The sequence below is a fragment of the Emydura macquarii genome, unplaced genomic scaffold (genome assembly GCF_026122565.2).
Source record: "Emydura macquarii macquarii isolate MOO-44397 ecotype Brisbane River unplaced genomic scaffold, CSIRO-AGI_Emac_v2 contig_1363, whole genome shotgun sequence".
Classification (NCBI taxonomy): Eukaryota; Metazoa; Chordata; order Testudines; family Chelidae; genus Emydura; species Emydura macquarii.
Genome location: NW_027131500.1, coordinates 20,065,560 through 20,086,324, shown reverse-complemented (window position 1 = coordinate 20,086,324; position 20,765 = coordinate 20,065,560). Strand labels below are relative to the sequence as shown.

At 38.3% G+C, this 20,765-nt stretch overlaps 1 protein-coding gene across 2 annotated transcripts in view; it reads left to right on the top strand.

Annotated features, from left to right (window-relative positions):
* The window catches only part of TMEM131L (transmembrane 131 like), a 116,749-nt gene that overhangs the window by 58,508 nt on the left and 37,476 nt on the right, over positions 1-20,765 (top strand). Inside the window, exons 7-16 of one of the 2 annotated variants that reach the window (XM_067551868.1) lie at positions 1,653-1,763; positions 10,619-10,696; positions 12,309-12,462; positions 15,226-15,284; positions 15,641-15,749; positions 16,945-17,050; positions 17,840-17,993; positions 18,853-19,023; positions 19,596-19,665; positions 20,369-20,486. In XM_067551868.1, coding sequence (XP_067407969.1) covers positions 1,653-1,763; positions 10,619-10,696; positions 12,309-12,462; positions 15,226-15,284; positions 15,641-15,749; positions 16,945-17,050; positions 17,840-17,993; positions 18,853-19,023; positions 19,596-19,665; positions 20,369-20,486 — 1,130 coding nt within the window. Of the gene's footprint in view, positions 1-1,652; positions 1,764-9,437; positions 10,045-10,618; positions 10,697-12,308; positions 12,463-15,225; positions 15,285-15,640; positions 15,750-16,944; positions 17,051-17,839; positions 17,994-18,852; positions 19,024-19,595; positions 19,666-20,368; positions 20,487-20,765 lie in introns of those variants that run through there. The other variant, XM_067551869.1, reaches the window with a different exon arrangement.

Below are 20,765 nucleotides of genomic sequence, written 5' to 3'. Positions count from 1 at the left end.
TACCTGGCAAAGTGGAAAAGATTCTCAATCTGGTCCATGCAGAAAAGAGTTTCACCTACACAGTCATCACTACCTTTCATTCTAGACTACTTGCTCCACTTGAAACCGTAAGACCTAACGTTATAATCTATTAAGGTTTATCTAGCCGCAGTCTTGGCTTTTCACCCATGGGTGAATGGCTGCTCTGTTTTCTCGAGCTCTATCTGTAGTCATTTTCTCAAGGGCCTGGATAGGTCATACCTCCAGGTATGGCAGTCCCTCCCTCCCTAGGACCTCAACTTGGTGTTGGCTAGGCTAACAGGACCACCATTTGAATGGCTGGCATCATGCTGTCTGCTCTACCAAACTTGGAAAGTGACCTTCCTGGTGGTCGTTACCTCTGCCAGAAGGGTCTCGGATATCCAAGCCCTTACATCAGAACCACCTTATACAGTCTTTTTCAAAGACAAAGTTCAGTTGTGACCACATTCAGCCTTCCTTCCAAAGGTGGCTTTCGCAATTCCATAGTAACCAGGATGTTTTCTTACGGGTCTGCTGTCGGAAGCCACATACCAACAGGGAGGAACAGACACTCCATTTGCTGGATGTTAGATGTGCATTAGCTTTTTATAGAAAGGACTAAATCTTTCTGAAAATTTATTCCGCTTTTTGTAGCCATTGCAGACAGAATGAAAGGCCCTTTCCAGTCTCGGCCCAGAGAATTTCATCATGGATCACTTCCTGCAACAACCTGGCAAAGGTCCCCGCTCTTTCTGTCCTGACGGTGCATTCTACAAGGGCTCAAGCATCTTCGGCAGCATTTTTAGCGCAAGTTCCTATCCAGGACGTCTGTAGAGTGGCAACGTGATTGTCATTTCGCACTTTTGCATCCCACTCTGCCATTACCCAGCAAGCCAGAGAAGATGCGGGATTTGGACGAGCGGTACTACAATCAGCATGTCAATAAGCTCCCAACCCTCCAACGTGGGCAACTGCTTGGGAGTCACCTACATTGGAATGGACATAAGCAAGCACTCGAAGAAGAAAAAATGGTTGCTAACCTTTCATAACTGTTGTTCTTTGAGCTGTGTTGCTCTTGTCTGTTCCCATACTCTTCCCGCCTGCCCCTCTGTCGGAGTTAGCCAACAAGAAGGATCTGAGGGGGCAGTGGGATGGCTGGGTCCTTTATACTGGCGTTATGAGAGTGCAGTCCCAGGGGGCCCCAGTGCTGACCCAACGGACACCACCAAGGGAAAAAATCTCTGGCAGTGGTGCTCAGGGTGAGCACACACCTCCATTGCAATGGACATGAGCAGCACATCTCGAAGAGCAACAGTTACGGAAGGTTAGTAACTTCTTTACAACTGTCTAAAAGACAGAATTTGCTATTTTTAAAAAATTGTTTGGAGACACTCAAATGTTACTTTGATGGATGCCCTTTTATTATAGATACATAAGTGTCTGCATGAATGAATGAATGTAAAAAGGGGCTTATAGGTAATTTTTAGAGTGGAACTCTCTGCATTTTAATGCTGCATTACCTTTTGTTTATAAAATGTAATTTTTAAAAACTAGTTGATTTCTTGGAATCTTATTAGCAAAATGAAATTTCATGATATGCGATAATTACCTAAATATCAAATGTTGGATTATAATGTACTGTTTTACAACAGGTGTTTGGAATGGGATCTATGGGAACCTCTCCAGAAGATTCTAACAAGGAGCTAGTGAATGCCTGTTTACTACTTCCACATATCCAAAACATCCAGATTTCACAAAAACTGGTACAGTGTGCATTTTTAAAAAAAAACCCAACATTAATAAACTTAGAAATAAAGCAACTTACATTTTTATTTTCAGGTATGCAAATAAAAACCATATGTTACATTTTTTTTACTTGGGTTACTAACAAATGAATTAATTTTTTCAAAAATTGTCTTAAATTTGTAAATTGGCTTTTTAGGTTTTTGCATTTCACTTTGTATGATGGTGAATCTTACTGGTCAGTCTCACTTTCTCTTAATAGTCAGTCTCATTGTCTGGTTTCTGTGCAGTGGCACAGTGCTATTATGGTAGAAATTACAACACAGTAGGGAGGGTAAAGTTTAAATTTAAAAAAACAGCATGAACAGTTGTTTATATTCTTACATATATTTGTTCACAGCTTAATTAAACTTTTTTTAACCATGGTGCCTACAATTGGGATGAAAGTTCCCCAGAACAATTATTAATTTAAAGGTGACTTTTTTTGCATGTTAATAATATATGAAATAAACCCATGCAGGTTTAAAAAAGTTATTGGCCTATTTGCCACTGTCTTGAACCTTGTGTAAATCGTGTGTATACAAAGTGGGAATAAAATGCCATATCAGAATGGTGACAGTTTATACACACACTGCACTTGCTTTGATGATTACACCAGGTTCAAGGCATTGGAGAGTCAGGCTCCTTAGTTTCTTACTTTAGAGCTTGTGTACATGACAGGTGATCCAGAATAAGATGGGGAATGAATTTAAAGTAGAACAGCTATTCCAGAATAACTCCACGTGTAGATACTCTTATTCTGGAATAAGAATACCTTTTGCTGGTTTAGCTTAATCCAGTTCCAAAGAAAGGGGAATGGGAGTAGCTGTTAAGAGACACAGCAGCCACTGAGGGAGAAGGAGACTCCCAGGGAGGAGTGTGGAAAGGAGAGTCAGCAGAAACCTGTAGGCAGGGTGGGTGGAAGGAAGAAAGGGAGCAGCAGGTTCCTGGGGAAGAGGCATGACAGCTGGGGCATGAATAAAGTTTTGCTTTTTTTTTTTAACTACATTTTATTCTCTATTTTAAAGTAAACCTGTATTTTTAATACAAAAAAACCAGTGCCTCAAGCCCTTCTCTTGTTTAAAAATGTGACTTTTCTTCTGTATTTTGCATATGCTCTCTTGGGTTTATTATATTATTGCATTTTGCACATCAGCCCGCCGCCTCCGCACATCCCCCTCTCCCCCCTCCCGGCCCTGTCACCTGTGCCGGATCTACACACTGTGTATGTGTTTCTTAGGGAGTTTTTTGGAGTTTCACAGTAGCTAAGGTGTCAAAGCAGTATAAACAGTTTAAACTGTTCTAACAAGCCCCAAGATAATCTGAGACTTTACAGCTTCTTCTTCCTTAGGAATTCTTTCAGGCTATGTAAATGTGCAGGTATGGAAATGTGTGGTATAACCAAATGGTTAAGGAAACTAGTGTGCAGTTCACTAGAGAGAAAGCCAGTTGGAGATGTTTGAGAGACCAGATGGGAAGAGTATATAGTCCTATTGTTCCTATATATGGAGGCTGATGTAAGTTACTTTAGCAGGGGAAAGGGCACCTATTTGGTTCAGGATTAAATAAATGGCTGACTTTTCTTGTAGTGTTGAGAAGCGGTGTCGTGAGATGCTGCGGCCTGCTGAACAGAGCACTAAAGAGGGGCTCAGAAGACTGAGTTCTGTTCCTTGCTCTTGTGCTAGCCTCCTGTGTGACCTTGAACAAGTCACTTTGCCGGTCTATGCCTCAGTTTCCCCATCTGTAAAATGAGGATAATGATTCAGCCCTCCTTTGTAAAGCTTTGAGATCTGTTGATGAAATCACAGCATAAGAGCTGCATGTTATTATATTGACGATGGTGTCTTTTATGTTTGTTTTATGAATTTCTAGTAGGAAATAAGTGAGTAAATTTCTTCCTCTGTAGTGATGGTATTGTGTATGAGGTGGTTCTAAATGGAAGGTAGATTGCCCCATACAAGGAGTTCTACTGTCATAGTCCATATAAATAGCAGGTAGGCTTAAAGGTGATCTGCAGAGGATTATTTTAAAAAACTGAGCTTGTGCCCTGTAAAGGTTTCTTTCCGTTTATCACTTTAGAAATATAAGGAATATGAGTTCTAGTCTTCCCTAGTTTTGTTAAAGAACATCTTGGAAGTCACAGAGCAGAGGATGTATAGTGTTAGCTGACCCACCTTAGGGGGTGGGGGGTTGTGGGTTCTAAAATGCATGAAATTGAAACTGATGTTTAAACATGTTCTCGGTAGGATGCCCAGGTGATGCCTCATTTTAATTTTTCCTGCTTCGGACTGACTCCTCCTCCTTTGTCAGATCTAATTGTTGGTCTCTGTGTGTGTATATTTGGTCAAAGGTTTTCTCCTCCTGAAATAGTATGCCAAGCCCCTTTGCTTTCCTATTTTTTCTCTAATGTTCATTCTCTCACATATTCTTGCAAAGAAGAAAGACATTAATCTCAATCACTTGTTATGAATTAGGCAAGATTCAGCTGCTTTTTCACTGCTTTGTTTTGGATGTTTTTTAACACTGTTCAGCTTCATCTCTCGGTAGCTGGCTGGTGAATTTTTTGTTTTTTTCTCTTCCTCCTCATTACTGTCCGTATTCCTCTGTTTAAAGGTTTTTGGGAGCAACGAGCATCTTTCTTACTCTATAATGAGGAAACCTCTTCTCTGTTTCATTACTCTGGGGAGTGGAAGTTTGTATTTGCACTGTAACATTACTCTCTTGCATGGCAGTGCAGAACAGTGCTTTTGTGCCACCAGAGTGTTCTGGAGTCTGTCTTGTCTTCATACATAGTAACAGTTGCAAATGTTTTGTTCTATATTGTGGAAGTTTTGCTAACTAAGGCTGACATCTCTGTAATATCCTGGAGAGGTCTAGAATCATATCACTGCCCTGCTCTAGACTGTGAGCAAAATTAAATTCAGTGAACCTTTATTGGTATGACAAGCTATACAAATATTGCCAAAGGGGGGGGGGGAAGACTGACCCCTCAAATACCTGTCAGAGGTAAATAGTTAAGATCTGCCCATGATATGGACACATGTTTTTTGGGATTTTATATCCTAGAAAATGATTGTCTCCACAGATAGCTGTCAACCACAGGGGAGCATGACACCCTCTTTTAAATCTCCCACCTTTAGAGCTGATCCAGAGCCCATTGAAATCAATGGGTGTCTTCCCATTGCCTACAAAGAGCTCTGGATGAGACCTTTAGTGAAGAATGCAAGCCTCTGAAATTAGCTGTACTGATTGTATCACTCCTGGCTAGTCATCCTGGTTGATATTTGAAGGATAGAAGTTGTGGGAGGAAGAGCAAATGATTTTATGAGTATATGTTCTGTGTATGATTGTACGGGTAAATGTACGTGTACGTAAGTTCGCAATTGTACATTCATACACAAAAAACATTTAAAACAAACTGATCACGTCCACTTAACTGCACGATCAGTCTTTTGTATTTCTTTTTAAAGGCACAAAAGCATGAGATTAGGGGAGTGTGTGTCTCAGCTGTGAATTTCCTGGTTTGGTGCCACAACCTTAAGGGATAATGTCAAGGTCAATAGACTAAGAATCTGACCTACCTCTAAAGCGTGCGGACACTACTTAAATTTTTTGAAAAATGAAACGTGGACAGTTCTGCTTATGTGTCACATGTTGTTTGTGTTTCTCTTTTTTAATTATTTTTTATTTTGAAGGCCATTTTTATTAAAAACAGGCATCTCCGTTTCTCAAAAGAGCAATTTCCATTCTCCTAATATAGACTGTGGTCTGGCTGTAGTCATAGGGTCCTGGATTCCCAGGTGATGTTTAGTGGTTGTGCAGTTAGGAGAGACAGCGTCCAGTCTCATGAACTCCGGCTGTGTCCCCATGTTCATGCAGAAGAGTTTAGTCACAACTAAGCCGCTACAGATGGCAGAACCTGTTTGGGTCACCTGTGTCCATGCGACTGCCTCAGGACCCCATTGTGGTTGGCGCTGTACAAACATATAGAAGATGACAGTGAGCTGGTTGTTGGATGATACGTCTTGCTTCTTACCTTGTCTGTTTGCCTTGGGGAAAGAGTGGTAGCAGTTTCCTGCTCTCTTGGCCTCTAGGGTGCCCTCAACAGGTGATAGACCAGTGGCACAGGAATTACTACATGCAGGCGGCAAGTACTGGCGGGAACATAATACTTCTGAAATTGTGTCCCATGTAGTTGAATGGGGGAAACCAAACGCAAGCAAGTCCTGAGCCTTGCTTGGGTGGGGGGAAGGAATGTAACAGGGTGGCAGGGCTCTTCTGTTCACCCATCCTGTTAGCACCATGGAAAAAGATGCTGGAATTCTGCCGACTCATTGTGACTAATACAGCTTGTTACCACCACATAAAATGGTGGTTGGGGGGAAGAAAGAATAGCTCTTGAGCAATAGGGAAGTAGGGACTTAAGACAGGAAATCCTGGAGGAAAATCCTAGCTGCTACCAAACCCAGGGAGAAGCTAAGGCTTGTTGTGTATTATTGTTTTTATTTATTAATAAAGCTAAGCTCCAGGGAAGAAGGGAGTTTGAACAGTACAGTCCTGATCCAGCAAACGCACCTGTGTGCAAATGTTTGCAGAATCAGTCTAATGAAGGCCCTATCTAGGGTGGATGTGGACATAGAGGGAAATTACACCCAAGCTCCACACATCCTGTCTGGTGGTGATTGAACAATATTTTGAAAATAGTCCAGATATGACCTTTTCTCTGTTGGATGGATAAAAGTGTACTCTTCACTGATGACAATTATTACTCAGAACCACCATGCTGGGTTTTTTTAAACTGAATTAACATAATGTAATAATATGAACTAGAATCCTTGAATTTTTATGGCTGAAATGGTATCCTACTAGGTCAAAACAATGAGAGTCCTGTAGCACTTTAAAGACTAACAAATTTAATTTCTGTAGGCATAAGCTTTCGTGGGCTGCAGCCCACTTCATCAGAAAGCTTATGCCTGCCGAAATTAAATTTGTTAGTCTTTAAAGTGCTACAGGACTCTTGTTGTTTTTGCTGTATACAGACTAACACGGCTACCCCTCTGAATCTGATTTAAAAAAAAAAAGTGTTGAGCTGAAATTGTTTTGCCGGTGTATGTGCATGTGTGTGTATAATACTAAATATATACAGAAGCCACTGTAGATTTGTTAATGGGTGAAGGGAGTTGAAATGGTTATGTTATTCCTTTCACACTGTGCTCATTCTTACAGCCATGCAAATCCATGGAGATATTGTTCACCTTCTTTGCGGATCGCAGATGAATGGGATCCAGATTTTGTATCTGGAACCCTGCAAATCTGTGGAACTCCGCTTTGTATCCGCCGATGTATTGTTCACCATGTTTGCAGATTGTGGATCAGATACGGATCCAAATTTTGTATCTGCGCAGGGCTCTACTCATTCTAGTTTTTTTCGTTATGGGCTTTTGCATTTTCATTTTGCTTCTTATGAGAACAGGGCACTGTATAATTTCCCATTCTGCTATGAGTCATATGCAGTAGCAGTTTTCTGTGTTATAGGACAGAATCCCTATATAGGCAGGAAATGAAGATAAAGGTGGTGAAGCTTTTTTTTTTCATGGAAGCTCTACTTTTGACAGTGTACGGATTCTAAGATTCCTTATTTTGTCCTCTCTTCTGTGATATATGTATTCTACCAATTATGTGAGAACCTTGACTTGACAGGCTGTGTGTATTGTCTGTCATAGCAAAATGAAGAACCCTTTTCTTCTCTGAAGTTATCTTTGTACATTTAAAAAAATCCCTGTTGAGCAGTGGTTCTTTTTAAATGGAGCTCCCCCATGGACTTTTGTCTAACAATCGTGCCTCCCTTCCCCTGAATTGCACCCCCCCTTTCTTCTTTTGAAAGAGGGGGCCCTTTCATAAAAAAACGGGGGCGCTTCCCGCGCTATAGGCCCTAACAATTCCACCCCCCCCCTTTCTCCAAACCCTCTTTTTCAGAAAAAAAAGGCCTACAGTGTGGGGAGCAGGGCAGCAGCAACATGGGGAGCAGTGGCAGTGGGGCACAGCAAGTACCGGCAAGAGCGCAGGAAGCGGGGGCAGCAGCAGTGCAGGGAGCATGTCTGGCAGCGGCGGTAGCTGCTTCCGTCTCTGGAGAGCGTGGTGCTGAACCAGCTCTGTCCCCTGCTCTGCGCCTCCCCATGATCCATCTTGCATCCTCCAGGGGAGCCCACCCCCCACTTTGAGAACCACTGCTGTAGAGAGCAGATGAACATAAAATACAGCTGTGTTTTGGAATTTTTCTTTCTCTTTTTTTTTTTTTTTAAAGTAGCTTCAGTCTTTTAAAATACCAAATTACAGTATTGGGGACATTCAAAATAAAACCATTATGATTGGGATTGGTTAACTGGTGCACCAGATTGGCAATTTACAGCGCTCCCAGCATTTGTGGGTAACAAAAGGAAGGCAGGAATCCTCTGTTCTAAGGAGTTTAAAATCTAAACTGGACAGTGCAATTTAGGGGTACAGTAATCCTCCATTTAAAAGTGGGGGGGAATAAAACTGTGTTGACTGGTCAAGTCATTAGGACCAAAAATCTGGAACAATAATAAATCACCCTGTGAATCCTACTCTTATTAAAGATGAAATTTTCTCGAAGCATATAGGGCTTTCAGAATGCTCACCTCACCACCTAATTTAAGGGCTTGGGGTAAACTTAAATCACATTTGATACATAATGGGGAGGAGAGGTGAGAAATGAAACATGATATGAGAAACCTCCAAAATAGCACGAGGGCCAAATTGAGAAGAGACAGAATAGCCTTTACTCCAAATAGAGAGAGAAGTGGTTCAACAAAACTATAGAAAAACTTAATTCCGAGCATTACATTTAGTTGACCTTTATCTGGAGAAAGTCTGAAGGAGTCTCAACTGACCAAGCACTCAGAGTAAAGAAAAAGAATGCATAAAGTAGTGATGTATAGGCCAGTGAAAAACATAAAGTTCCTTCAGGGAAGGTTCAGAACGGAAATCCAAGTTGGATAAGGTTTCTCAGACCAAGTAGCTGATTTGTAAGTGGTCTGCTCACATAAGCCCACTGCCAAAATTATCTGTGGAAGGTTGATAAATGGTGCACAAATTGTTTTCAGGTGCTTGATCTACTAGCATAATTTGATTAGGATGAAGAAGTTAGGTGAAATTGCAAAAAGAGGTGAATTGGTTGAGTCTCCCATCCCTCAAGAAAGCTGTGCTAGAAGAGAAACTTTTTAAAATTGTTTTTTAAATGATGTGATTAGTAACCTTTCGCGGTGTTAGAACTCCCCCTTGTGGGATCCTGCAATATTTGCTATATAAACTGAATTAATACCAAAGAAATTATGTTGACTTTTTCTTTTGTTGTGCTCTTACGCAGCCACACATCACGTTATAAAAGAAACATTATGCATCTAGAGAATTGACTGTGTGATAAAACAACCATTACCACCTTATTGATAGAAAAAGGCGTCAAAGCATCTGATTGTGTTTCTTTCAGGATTTTAAATGCATGTCTCTTCCTGAGCAAAGAATGGAATGGATTTCCTGTAAGGTTTTTATACAAAAACTTTGTCAGAGATGAAAATATGCATTAGGTTATGACACCTTTTAACATTTCCTTCACTGTTCTGCCTCTTTCGGCTTTGAATTATTTCAGTATTTTTGAAGGAAAGAGGTTAGTAGATACACTGGCTCCTGTTGCCTCTGGAGACCTTGATTCAAATCTGAGTGAGGTCACAATTGAAAAATTGACTGTGGTCTTAAATTAATCCCCAAACCATCATGTAATTTGGCATAATTGACAGTTATTGATGAGGAGAAGGACAGAACTATTACAGATTGTTAATATGACAAACTATGTATAACAATCTTTCACAGAGTTTGCATGTATTATGTCTGGCTTTAAACAGTGCTACTGCATGAACATTTTACAAGCTGGCAAAATCAACACATCCATTTTTTTTCTTTCAAATAGAAAAGAAGGTGAAGCATCAGAAAATAATGTGTGTTATTTTGTTTCTTTATTTTGGTGTGAGGCCTGCACAGCATCCAGGAAATCTAACCACAAATTTGGCCTCGCAGCAGTTTTTCATCCTACAAGCAGCAAAGAAAATATACGGGAAATCAAGGAAGAAAGCTGTTATAGTATATAAAAAAGGCATTATAGGAGAAAATTGAGTAGGAGTTTAAGATTCCATCATATGTTGCTGCTGTATAGATGTTTAAAAATAATGATGAATAATAGTTTGACATGTGAGTAGTGGAAATGATACAGTTCCTCACTGATCAGTGAATGTTGGCTGCCATATTACTCTAAAATAATCATCAAATTAAAAACATTTTTTTTAATAAGACTTCTCTCCTTGCTGTTGTTACTACTGTCATGGATTACATTTTACTAAAATGGAAAGAATTGACAAAATCGCCATTTGTGTTTTACTATCTTGTTTGTTTGCCTTTTTGCATTTCCTTCAGCTAGTACAATGAAAATAAATGATGTCAACTTCACATTCATTGATAGTCAGTTTTCACCTCGGGCGTCTCACAGCTACCATGTTTGGATGCATATATTGCATGTATCTAAAACCAGTGATTTAGATTTGTGGTTTTTAAAAACAAATGAAAATGTTAGATTTTGTGTAAAAGCTTGGCTTTCAAAAACCTACATTCTGGAGCAAAAACACTGTATCTTTTGGAATCTCAGTAGAAATGTAATGGGAATAGTTTTTATTGGCCTTACAAAATGTAAACTTTGGGCCAAATTTGACTGGATAGTATCTGTTAAATCAAACTCTTTGAACTGTTGTCTTCATTTTTACTTTTCTAGGCAGAAACTACAAATGCCAGTCTCTTACAAGTTCATCTTGAATGCAGTTTACATAACAATGTGTGCCAACAGCATAAGGTATGATATACATTTTATTTTAATTCCATTTTAAAGGGACAGTGTCCAGGGTTTTAGGTATAAAAATGTACCTACCTTGGCATTGATGCCATGTGATATATCTTACATTAAAGGAAAACTCTAACATGATATAAAGTATATTCTGATCAGTACTTTTAAATACGATGAAGAGAAAATCAGAGAAAAGCACCTTTTAGAATAAATATAGGTGTGCAAAAGTTTTGAACTAATGAAATTTTAGTCATTTCCCGCCCTCCCCACCATTATTTTCACCGTTTTTTGACTAACTCAAAAAACAGTTAAATAAGAAGCTCCTATCTAGACAGCCCAGGCCCTGTCGTCAAAGGGCTTTGGATCAGGCCCCTAGTACACTGTAGGACTAAGGGAATGCAAGTTCATTGCTCAACAACAACAACAACAACAACAACAAATTCTGTTGCTTAGGGAATTGTCTTCTGTGGGGAAGTCTTCCTAAAATCACATCTTCCACTGAGAGACCTTTCACAGATGTAGAGGTAGTGAAAGCCTCAGGTTATTAAATTACATTTTATTATGTATGTTTATGTAGTAAATAAGTATTGGTTCACAGTCTGAGCAGATCCATTGATTCTTCTGGATTCCCAGTGGTTGTCAATGGCACCTTTCATCAGTTATGGTTGGCCAGGAGACTGCAGCCATTTCTCTTTATTACAGACATTGCAATGGTCATCCACTCCATTCTCATCTCCACACTTGACTACTGTAACACATTCTAATTAGGGCTACCCTGGAAGTGCACCTGGAAGTGACAGTGCAGAATGCAGCTGCCTGCTTCTTAAGTGGTGCTCAGGTTTCTGTTTGTTTGTGGGTGCAACTCCAAATGTGGTGATCCCATAAGGCTGAGAAAAGTCTGGGGTCCAGTCTGGTTCTCTCACCTTATACCTCACCGTGCTATTTAAGATCAGCTGGAGGCTCTTTCTGTCCGTTCCTGAGCTTTGGACACTCTTTGTTGCACACTTGAGAGGTTCCCCGCCTTTGGAATTCATTCCCCTAGTCTGTTTATAGTACACCTTATTCAGAGTGAAGGATTTTACAAATGAAAATGTTTCACAGTCCCTAAGGGTGAGACCTTCCAGTTGAAACTACTGCTAAAGTGGGATTCTTTTGAAATGTAACACTTAGAATCATTTTAATGTTTTTTTAAATTATTTATTACTTGTATTATTGTAGCACCTAGAAGTCCAAGTCAAGAACCAGGACCCCACTGTGCTATGCTTTGGTTTTACTTTTCTGTGTAGGTGTGTGTGTGTGAACCGAGTGATTGCGGAATGCGCCTTCAAGACTGCAGTCTTCTGTTTGGTACAACATTGACAGGGAAGGCTTCTCCACGTTGCCCCCCCCAAAGTGCCTGTTTGAGGGGAATTTGCTCCCTGTGCCTGTGGAGTCCTCAGCCTCTGCTGAGAATTCCATCAAAAGTTCTAATTACTGCTGTGTGATTGGCATCTTTGTGATGGGGGCATTTGTCCATTAGAAATTGGCTGAGACCATCCATTCAGTGTATTTATTCTACTCAGATTATTTTATGAAATTTCTCCTCTTTTTTTCCACCACCCACCTCTTTATGTCACCCCAGAGTTGCTGTTTTATGTCTGATGATCCAGTGCTGCTAGAAATGAGCCTAGTACTAAGAATGGAAAATTTCCAACAAGAATTTGTGGATCACAGACAGTACTTACTGGAGAATCTTTTTGTAGTTTTTGTAGCAATGGACAAAACTGAGACCTCAGGTAAGTCCAAGATATGACTTAATTTTAACTTAAATTGCTTTTACATACACTTTGGAATCTGCTACTTAAATATATATTGATCTCAGTGACAATGTGTAACGAGAAAGCAGATTAGTGATGGGAAACTGCATGACATTTTGTGTTTTATACAGAATTATTGTGGTGGTGTTTCTTAATAAAAAAGGTAGCAACCCTGTGCAATTGTAAACTACATTTGTTACATTCTTTTCTGTTTCCCTTAACATTTGTATAAGAAACAAAAACATCCTTTTCTTAGATGTCTGTTTAAATAGTACCAAAATGTGTAGTGTTGGTGATTGTTTGTTTCCACCTTTCAGCAAAAGTGCAACTGATTAATTTATAGTATTCTAATTTCCAGGAAGTTAGATTAACAGAACTAGACCTGCAAAGAAATCAGGATTTAGAAAGAACAGGCATTGTGGAAACTACTGTAATAATATAATACAAAGATCTTTATACCATTCTTTTTGGAAGTTAGAAATACCATCTCTTTAAATTCTTTTCATCATACATTTGTTGGGTAAATAGATAATTACTCTCCAAATCCTAGGGATGAGATATCCTTGGTTTTTAATTATTTATAGAGCACCATCACTATAATTGCATAGAAGAGGAAAAAACAACTTGTGAAAAATAGATAAATTATTCAATTATAATTTTTACCACATGGAATTTACCTCTAATAAAAAAGTCTTGATGACCTTTCTCCTTTTTGAGAACACTTTTCAAGGCCTGGATGCAAAACACATTTGTCATTTTTCAAGAGCCTGCTGTGTGTTTGGAAAGGTCTGTAATTGAGTGGAATGATATTTACATTTGATGATGGAGCTGATATGTCCACAGTAAATCTGTTTTCCCTCACATCTAAGATAGCAGTGGTTTTTTTTGTATTGAGTTGTGGAAGCACGCTTATTCTTTCACTTGTGGATAAATGTTCACATCTGTCATGTCCAGGGGTATGGCTGTAACATCCTTTTTAATGACTCAGGTAGTATAATAATATTTTAAAAGCTACATACTTCCTCATTATAATGTAAATCAGAAATCCCTATAGACTAGGGTAAAGGCCTGTCATAACCCTTTTCTGATGCTGGCTGTGGGAAGTTAGAGATCTTTTGCCTTGTTGATACTGAGGGCAACTTTACAGCTTCAGACAGTAATGCATGTTTGTTTTCTTTACCTTTGTGCTTAAGTAAGAGAGACTTTGACTCTGAGTCTCTTCTCACTTCACCAGTGTGAATCAAGAGTAACTGTTGAAGTCAATGAGCCAGATCATCTGTTCCGTGTCCAGCAAATTTGGGGTGTATGTGCATCTGTGTGTGTGCAAAAGAGGCTTTATAGCACATGTGATTCCCTGATTTTGGGATCACTTTGGTCCCTAGAGTAACTTAGTGCAGTTTTAGCCCCACCCCTTCCCCTCACTCACGCTTCTATTGTTTCATGGTCCATTGATTGTCTATTAATTATATCGATGATTTAAAAATTCCCGGTTAGCACTCTGAGATTTGTAAGGCTCTTGTCGCAAGGTTGTGTCCACTATTTATTAAAACGAGTGTTCAGTTGGGAACTCTGATGTGCACGGTTGCAAGGCTTGCGCATAGGAAAAACCTGCTGAGCTTGTAATAATTTTAATAACACAGTGAGAAAAGTTACAAACATTCCAGCCCTGCAAGGGGAATAGAGATAATACAGAATGTGTGGCTGAGCATCCATCTACTCACACCATCCCTTGCAAAAGGACCCAAAGTGTTTATTGTTCTCATCATTGCCGCCAGCAGTCACCATCCTGGCGTCTCCCAAGAGTTACATCTCCCACTCAGGCCAGGATGCAACTTTTATAATGTGTTATGCTGATTTTTAATTATTTATAGCATACCATCATCTTTATAATTGCCTAGTTTTTTTGTCATTAGAACAAAAATATACTTTTCTGCCAATTGTACTTTCTGGTAGAAGAGGAAAAAACATGCCACAGTGATGCCCCTATGCCTAATGCATATTCTGTTGGTGTTTCTCCCCTTTTCCTTATTTGTATTTCCTCACCCTACTAATGTTGGGGTGCCCTTCTCCCAGAGTTTACTAGCCTGTTTATCTCAAGCTTGTTATTTACCATGGTACTCTTGTGGTCAGACCTCTGCTGTTCTACCTAACTTAAAATATCCCAGGCTGGTATAAACTGGCATCTTGTGGTCACTTGTCAGCAGTTTAATTATTATAGCATTCTGTCTTGTGATATCTTCTAATCTAGGGTTACTTCTGGTTAATTGCATATGCTGAGGCTTTTGGGTTTATGCTTTATTTACCTAAGATATTGTTTTACAGACCTTGTAAATGTTCTGTCTTAACTTATACCCCTATTGTACTTAGCAAAACCTGTATCTATGAACTACATTATACCATGGCTTGGAAAAAGAGAGACTGTGCTGGCTCTGTGAATAGGGCTGTGTGCCATTTGGGGATTTAGGAGCTGGTAATAATGCCAGCTTTCCATCTGATTTGTGCCACCAGAATTAGAGCCAAAAATCTAGCATGGTGGATTTACACCAGTTTAAAATGGTGTGAGAGGAGAGTCGGGCCCGATTTATGTTTAACTTTTAATTTTTACAAGAGACATATTTTCACATAGAATTATTCTGTCTCTTGATTTTCATTTAAATATGTTAGATATTGTTTCTCATATTAATCAGAGCAGTAGTATTTTGATCTTTGGTACTTATCTGGATGTTCATTTATTTTGGACAGATGATTCCACAGTAAATATGTATGTATTGCATTCAGGGAACAGCGTTTTACGTATACAGGTAATTACATTTTTCATGCAATCATATTCTGAGGTATTGAATTTAATTAGGATATTAACTTGCTTGTCTACTTTTTTGCTGTCACCAAAGTAGCACACTTCTTTGTTTTAAGAAGCATTTAACACATTTAAGTTCATATATATGTCCAACACAATTTGTAGATTGTAAGCTACAGATCAGATAATGATTTAATGTACCATTAACCTGAATAAAAGCCACAGAACTATTTAGTACATATGATAAACTACTGTTCTTTCTATCTAAGTTTGTCCTGAAGATGAACTAAACTAATACTAAAATTATATTCGTAATGGTAATAGTGCTACAGGGATTAGTAATGTATCATTTTAATGCAGGACATACAGCGTTTCTCACAAAAAGATACATCATCAATGCAGTTTGAGCCAATACTACTTCCTTCTTCAACCACAAATTTTACAAAAGTTGCTTCCATTGTTTGTAAAGGTACAGTATGTATGTTTTGTGTATATAATATGGTTACATGAGGTACTATTTACTTTTTATCAGCACCATAGAGATAGGTATTCTGGAAAGGATCAGGACCTCTGTGTCTGTGCAATTTTGTTCTTTTACAACATAGTGGGCTAGGAGGAGGAAGAATACTTAATACTTATTTTGTTTTCATCTTGTTTCATATACAAATTCTCATTCTGTTACGCATGCATGCATCTGATCTTAGATTCAGTAAGGGCCATATTAACAGGAAAGGAGAGTGACTGATACAGATTGTCAGCTGATTTGAAAATAAATGCATTTATTGAATGTACTTCTAGGTTCCCTTTTATCATTTGAATGATTATTTTATTTCAAGTCTACTTACTTAACAATAGACTTTTGTGCTTGGGTGTCAAATTTTTCTGGCAGTTTTTGTCAAGGATGGTTTAAGAGACTTGTCTGAGTCAACAAAGCATGTTTGTGGAAGAGCTAGGGTTAACATTTAGAAGCTGCTGGTTCCAGTCAGTCATATGCTCTTCCCACTAGACCATGTTGATGATCTACTGAAATCCTTATTTAGTTTCCCCAGCTCGAATCACTGTCACTTATGTACTCCGTTGTTCCCTGCACATTTTTGTTCTGCTTTCATCCTCCTCATCACTGCTTCCAAATCCTTTCTTCTGCTTCTTATAAAAGCTTGTGTTTTTTGTTTTGTTTTGTTTGTTTTGGGACTGGGGACGGGTATGACAAAACATATTTTCTGAAAGAATTTCATAATGAGTGTGGGACTCATCTTCCTAAGAAAGAGAAATCAAAGAAGGCAGCAAAGGGAGTAGAGTGAGTTTTTTATTTTCCCAGGCGTACTTTTATTTATTGAGGATAGCAGCTTGGTTCAGTAACTAGGGTAGTGAACTGGGGGTCAGGAGACTTGAGCTCTGCCACTGACTCTGTTTGCTCTTGGAGAAGTCACTTATATGGCCTGATTTTCTGAAGCACTGAGCTCTTGTAAATCACATTTAAATCAATATTCAGCACATCTGAAAATCAGAACGTTAATGTTCATGTCCCTTGATTCCCTCCTCTGTAAAATGGAGCTGTTGATAAAAATTTTTCCTTTATAATACTCTTGGAAATCCTCACATGACAAGCATTATTTTTACACAGATTTTATTCAAATATATATGTGTACTTTTCCTTTATGCAGCTGTATCATGTGACAATGAAAGCCATTATGCTAGTGATGTGAAGATGAATCCGTTAGGAGGCACTACAACACTAAAAGCATGTCTGTCCCATCCTCTGGTGGAAGGGTAGGTTGATGATGGGATTTTTTAAACATTCGATAGATTGTAAGAAAACTGTACAGTGTGCTCAAATATATGCTCTGGAGTCAAAGCAAACTAACTTAATGGTGCTAAGTACCAGTACACAGGCTGTTGCGTATTGCTACAGCCCCCTCCTGTGCCGTTGACCTGCTGCGGAGATTGTCCTGAGCTCCCTGGTTCTTCCCCTTTCAGAGAGCTCAGTTTTCATTCTCATCTACGTCCGTGGCAACAGCACCGGCTCTGATCAGATTTCTGAGCTCTCCCAAGCGGATGGCAGGGGCTGGAATCCATCCCTCCCCGGCTGAGTCTTTCATCAAAATAAAACCCTGTGGCATTTCATATAATAGTTTTGTATTTCATACAGATAAACTTTCAAGATTCAATAAAAAAGAAATAGGCCTTATTTAGAATCTGAGACAAATTTACATGTCTCTTTTTTTCTACTTCATAGGAACAGTATTGTAATGGAAAACTGGAAATTGAACATTTTTTCTAGTCTTGACTCAGTGGTGTCATCACAGCTACCACATTATATCAGCGAAAGCGCTAAGCAGCGTTGTACTCTAATGTAGCAAAAATAATATGACTAGCTATCCATCCCTCTTATAGTTATACTTTGTCTTCCAATTTTAACTGTATTTTTAATAACATCATTTATTCTTCCTCCATAGTCCTTAAAAACGCTTGTTGCCCAACAGTGATTATTTTGTCTGTTTATGTAAATTGCTTTGCATGTTCAAGGACCCTTGCATTTTTAATCTGTGTTCTCTACAGGTATTTTGGCATTGACCCTTCTGCAGTATTATTTCACATAGAGCCACATCACAATACTTCAGGATTTTGGTCTATATGGTTTACAAACAATTTTGACTTTAGCATTGAACTAAATGATGTCTTTGTAGCCAAAGAGACTAAGAACATTTTAAAGGTAAGTTTTATTTTAGAATCCTATAATGTCTTTTCCTTAATTTGAAAGGGTTCAGTCCTTCAAGGGGCTGAGCAGATTCTTTGAGGAGCTGAGTGTCCTCAATTCATACTGAATTCCGTGGGTGTTTAGGCGCCCAGCACCTTGTCCTGTCAGGCCCCAGAAGGCTAAGCTCTCAATATGCACTATGTGGTGTGCTGGTTGTTGTAATGTGTTAGAGCAAATTCTGGCTGCAGTGGAAGCTGCACAAGTGAATTAAATTACAGAATTTTCAGAAATTACAGTCTGTCATGTTCTCAGAATTACTGCATGTGCTGTTGGTTCACATTAGGAATAAATCTCTCGTTGTAGGCTACATTGGAAATCTTTTGGTGAGTGGATGAGCTTTGTGCGAAGTTATTAAATATTTTACAAAAGAGAGGCCTTATTTTTAGAAGTTTAGGCAACATTTTTCATGGAGTTGCTTCATTGGAACAAACAAAGCTGGTGTGCACATGCTTTGGTGATGAACAAGGCATCAAATCGGCCATTTGCACAATCAAATCCTAGATTCATATGTGCAATCCCAATAGTTGCAAAGATGAATGAGGTGTACAAATGCATGTGCCTAAAGCTCTTAAAAATCAAATTCAGTTGTATATAAAAAAGTACTTTACAGTGTCCTGATAGTTTACCCTCATGACCAATATTTTTTCGTATGTATATACAGGAGTTAAGTATTTCTTGATAGTAGAAGCAGAACAATTAGGAGCAAATATCACCTTAGAAGTATATAATTCTTATCTAAAAGTACATTTAAATAATTTTTGCAGTTTTGACAAAAACAATTTGTAATCAACCTGTTTTGATTGTTTCCTTCTAGATTTTGAACTTCACTGAACCTTTGAGTCTACCTCCAGGCTGTTGGAATGTATTTTCTTTGAAGCTCAGTGTCAAAGACACTGTAATAAATGTATTTTCCAATGTATTTTTGGCCACAAATGTAGGAGTGATGTTTGCGATACCTCTACGGATTTATTCAACTCTGTCCAAGGTATTGTGTTCAGCTGATTTGTATGTCTATTATATACAAAAAACTATGTTAACGTTATTTAGCTTGCAAAGTCAAGCTCTCAAAAGGGAGGAGATGACAGATTTACAGTTGTACCTTCCACTTTAATGCTTTCCTTTAGTACATCCATCCTATGCACTGAATGAAGTAGGGGCCCAGTAGAAAAAGAGTATATGATCATGTAATTAAAGATTGTATCATAATGCGTATGCACAAAGGAGCATAATTAAGATTCTTTTTCTCAGATCTTACTGTTTCTAGAGCCTAGTAATCTCTATTCATAGATATTAGACTTTTTGGAATACTAAATCATAGAATAAGAGATGGGAAGGATCTATTGGGCCAAATTTTCAGAGGGAGCTCAATCCAGCCTTTATTCATGCAGAATTAAGAAGTAGCCTATCGTTCATCCAAAATAAGGGCTGTAATGCTTCAGGCTTACTGTTCTTGAATAAATTTGATTGATTAAAGTTAATAATGTTCACTGATTAAATGTGTCTAGTTTTTTTTATTTATAGTGTTGATTTGTCAGTTATTCAAGCATTGTTTTTCAGCAGGGGGATCTTCATTTTGAAGCTGTAGCACATTGTGATATACACTGTTACTTGGGAAAGTCTGATACAGGTTGGTTTATTTTATTTTTAGGCCTTTATTAGCAGTTTGGTAATGTAGAAAAAGTAGCTAGAAAAATTAGTACTTGTAGCTGGATTTGTAGTACAAATGTATAAATTGTTAGTACAAGTAACTGTATTATGGCATTTAAAAATATCCTGTTTTCTTAAAATGTTTCTCCTCTGAATAGATTTTAGTAATATGTAGCAAACACAATATTCCAGATTTCTAATTCCTGCTCAGAGAACTTGAAAATGCTTGAACCAGTTTGGTTCTAATTTTCAAAATATATTTTTGTCTTTAATGGAATTTTTTGAGAAAATTATCAGCAATTGGAAAAGGGGAGCTAAAATGGAAATGATTATTTGCTGCTAGTGGGTGCTATAAAGTATAATAATTTTTCACCATTTTAGGTATATTGTACTATGATATCTATATCCCACTGACATCAGTTAAGAGTTCTGCTTAAAAATCTGTGATGGAATATGGCCCTTAAATGCCAAATGCAATATGCAACAAAAAAGGCCTACTTCAGTGTACAAAAGCATGCACAATTAGTTGAACAAATATCCAATTTATACACACATGTACTATTTTTTTTTTTTTAAGAATTACTTTTTTTTTAAATTGATATCAGTTCTTTAAGTTATGGGACAGAGTGATAGAGGTAGTAAATTCTTTTTAGTAAAATATGGGAAATCTATTATCATTTTAGCAAATCTGCTTTGGAAAAGGAGTTTGTCTCTGGACAATTCTATGTGGAATGTGGATTCTGAGCTTGCAAGCGAACTTTATGAAAGATGGCAGAAAATAAAACATGGAGAAGCCTCCAGGTTTGTACAAAAACTGCTCTTGTTCTTAATTCCAGCAGCTAGTACTGAATTATTACTGTATTATAAGAAACAAATCTTGTTGTGCTATAATAGTATACTTGAAAATAAGCACAAAAACTTTTGGACTTTGATGCCTAAAGTTAGGCAGCTCATCAGGTGTCCTGAGTTTCAGAGCAGCTAAGCACCTCAACTCTCATTTTAACTCATTGTCAACAGCTCAGCTCTCATTGTAACTCAGTGTCAATAATTGTTGTAAACACCTGAACGTTGAATGTTAAG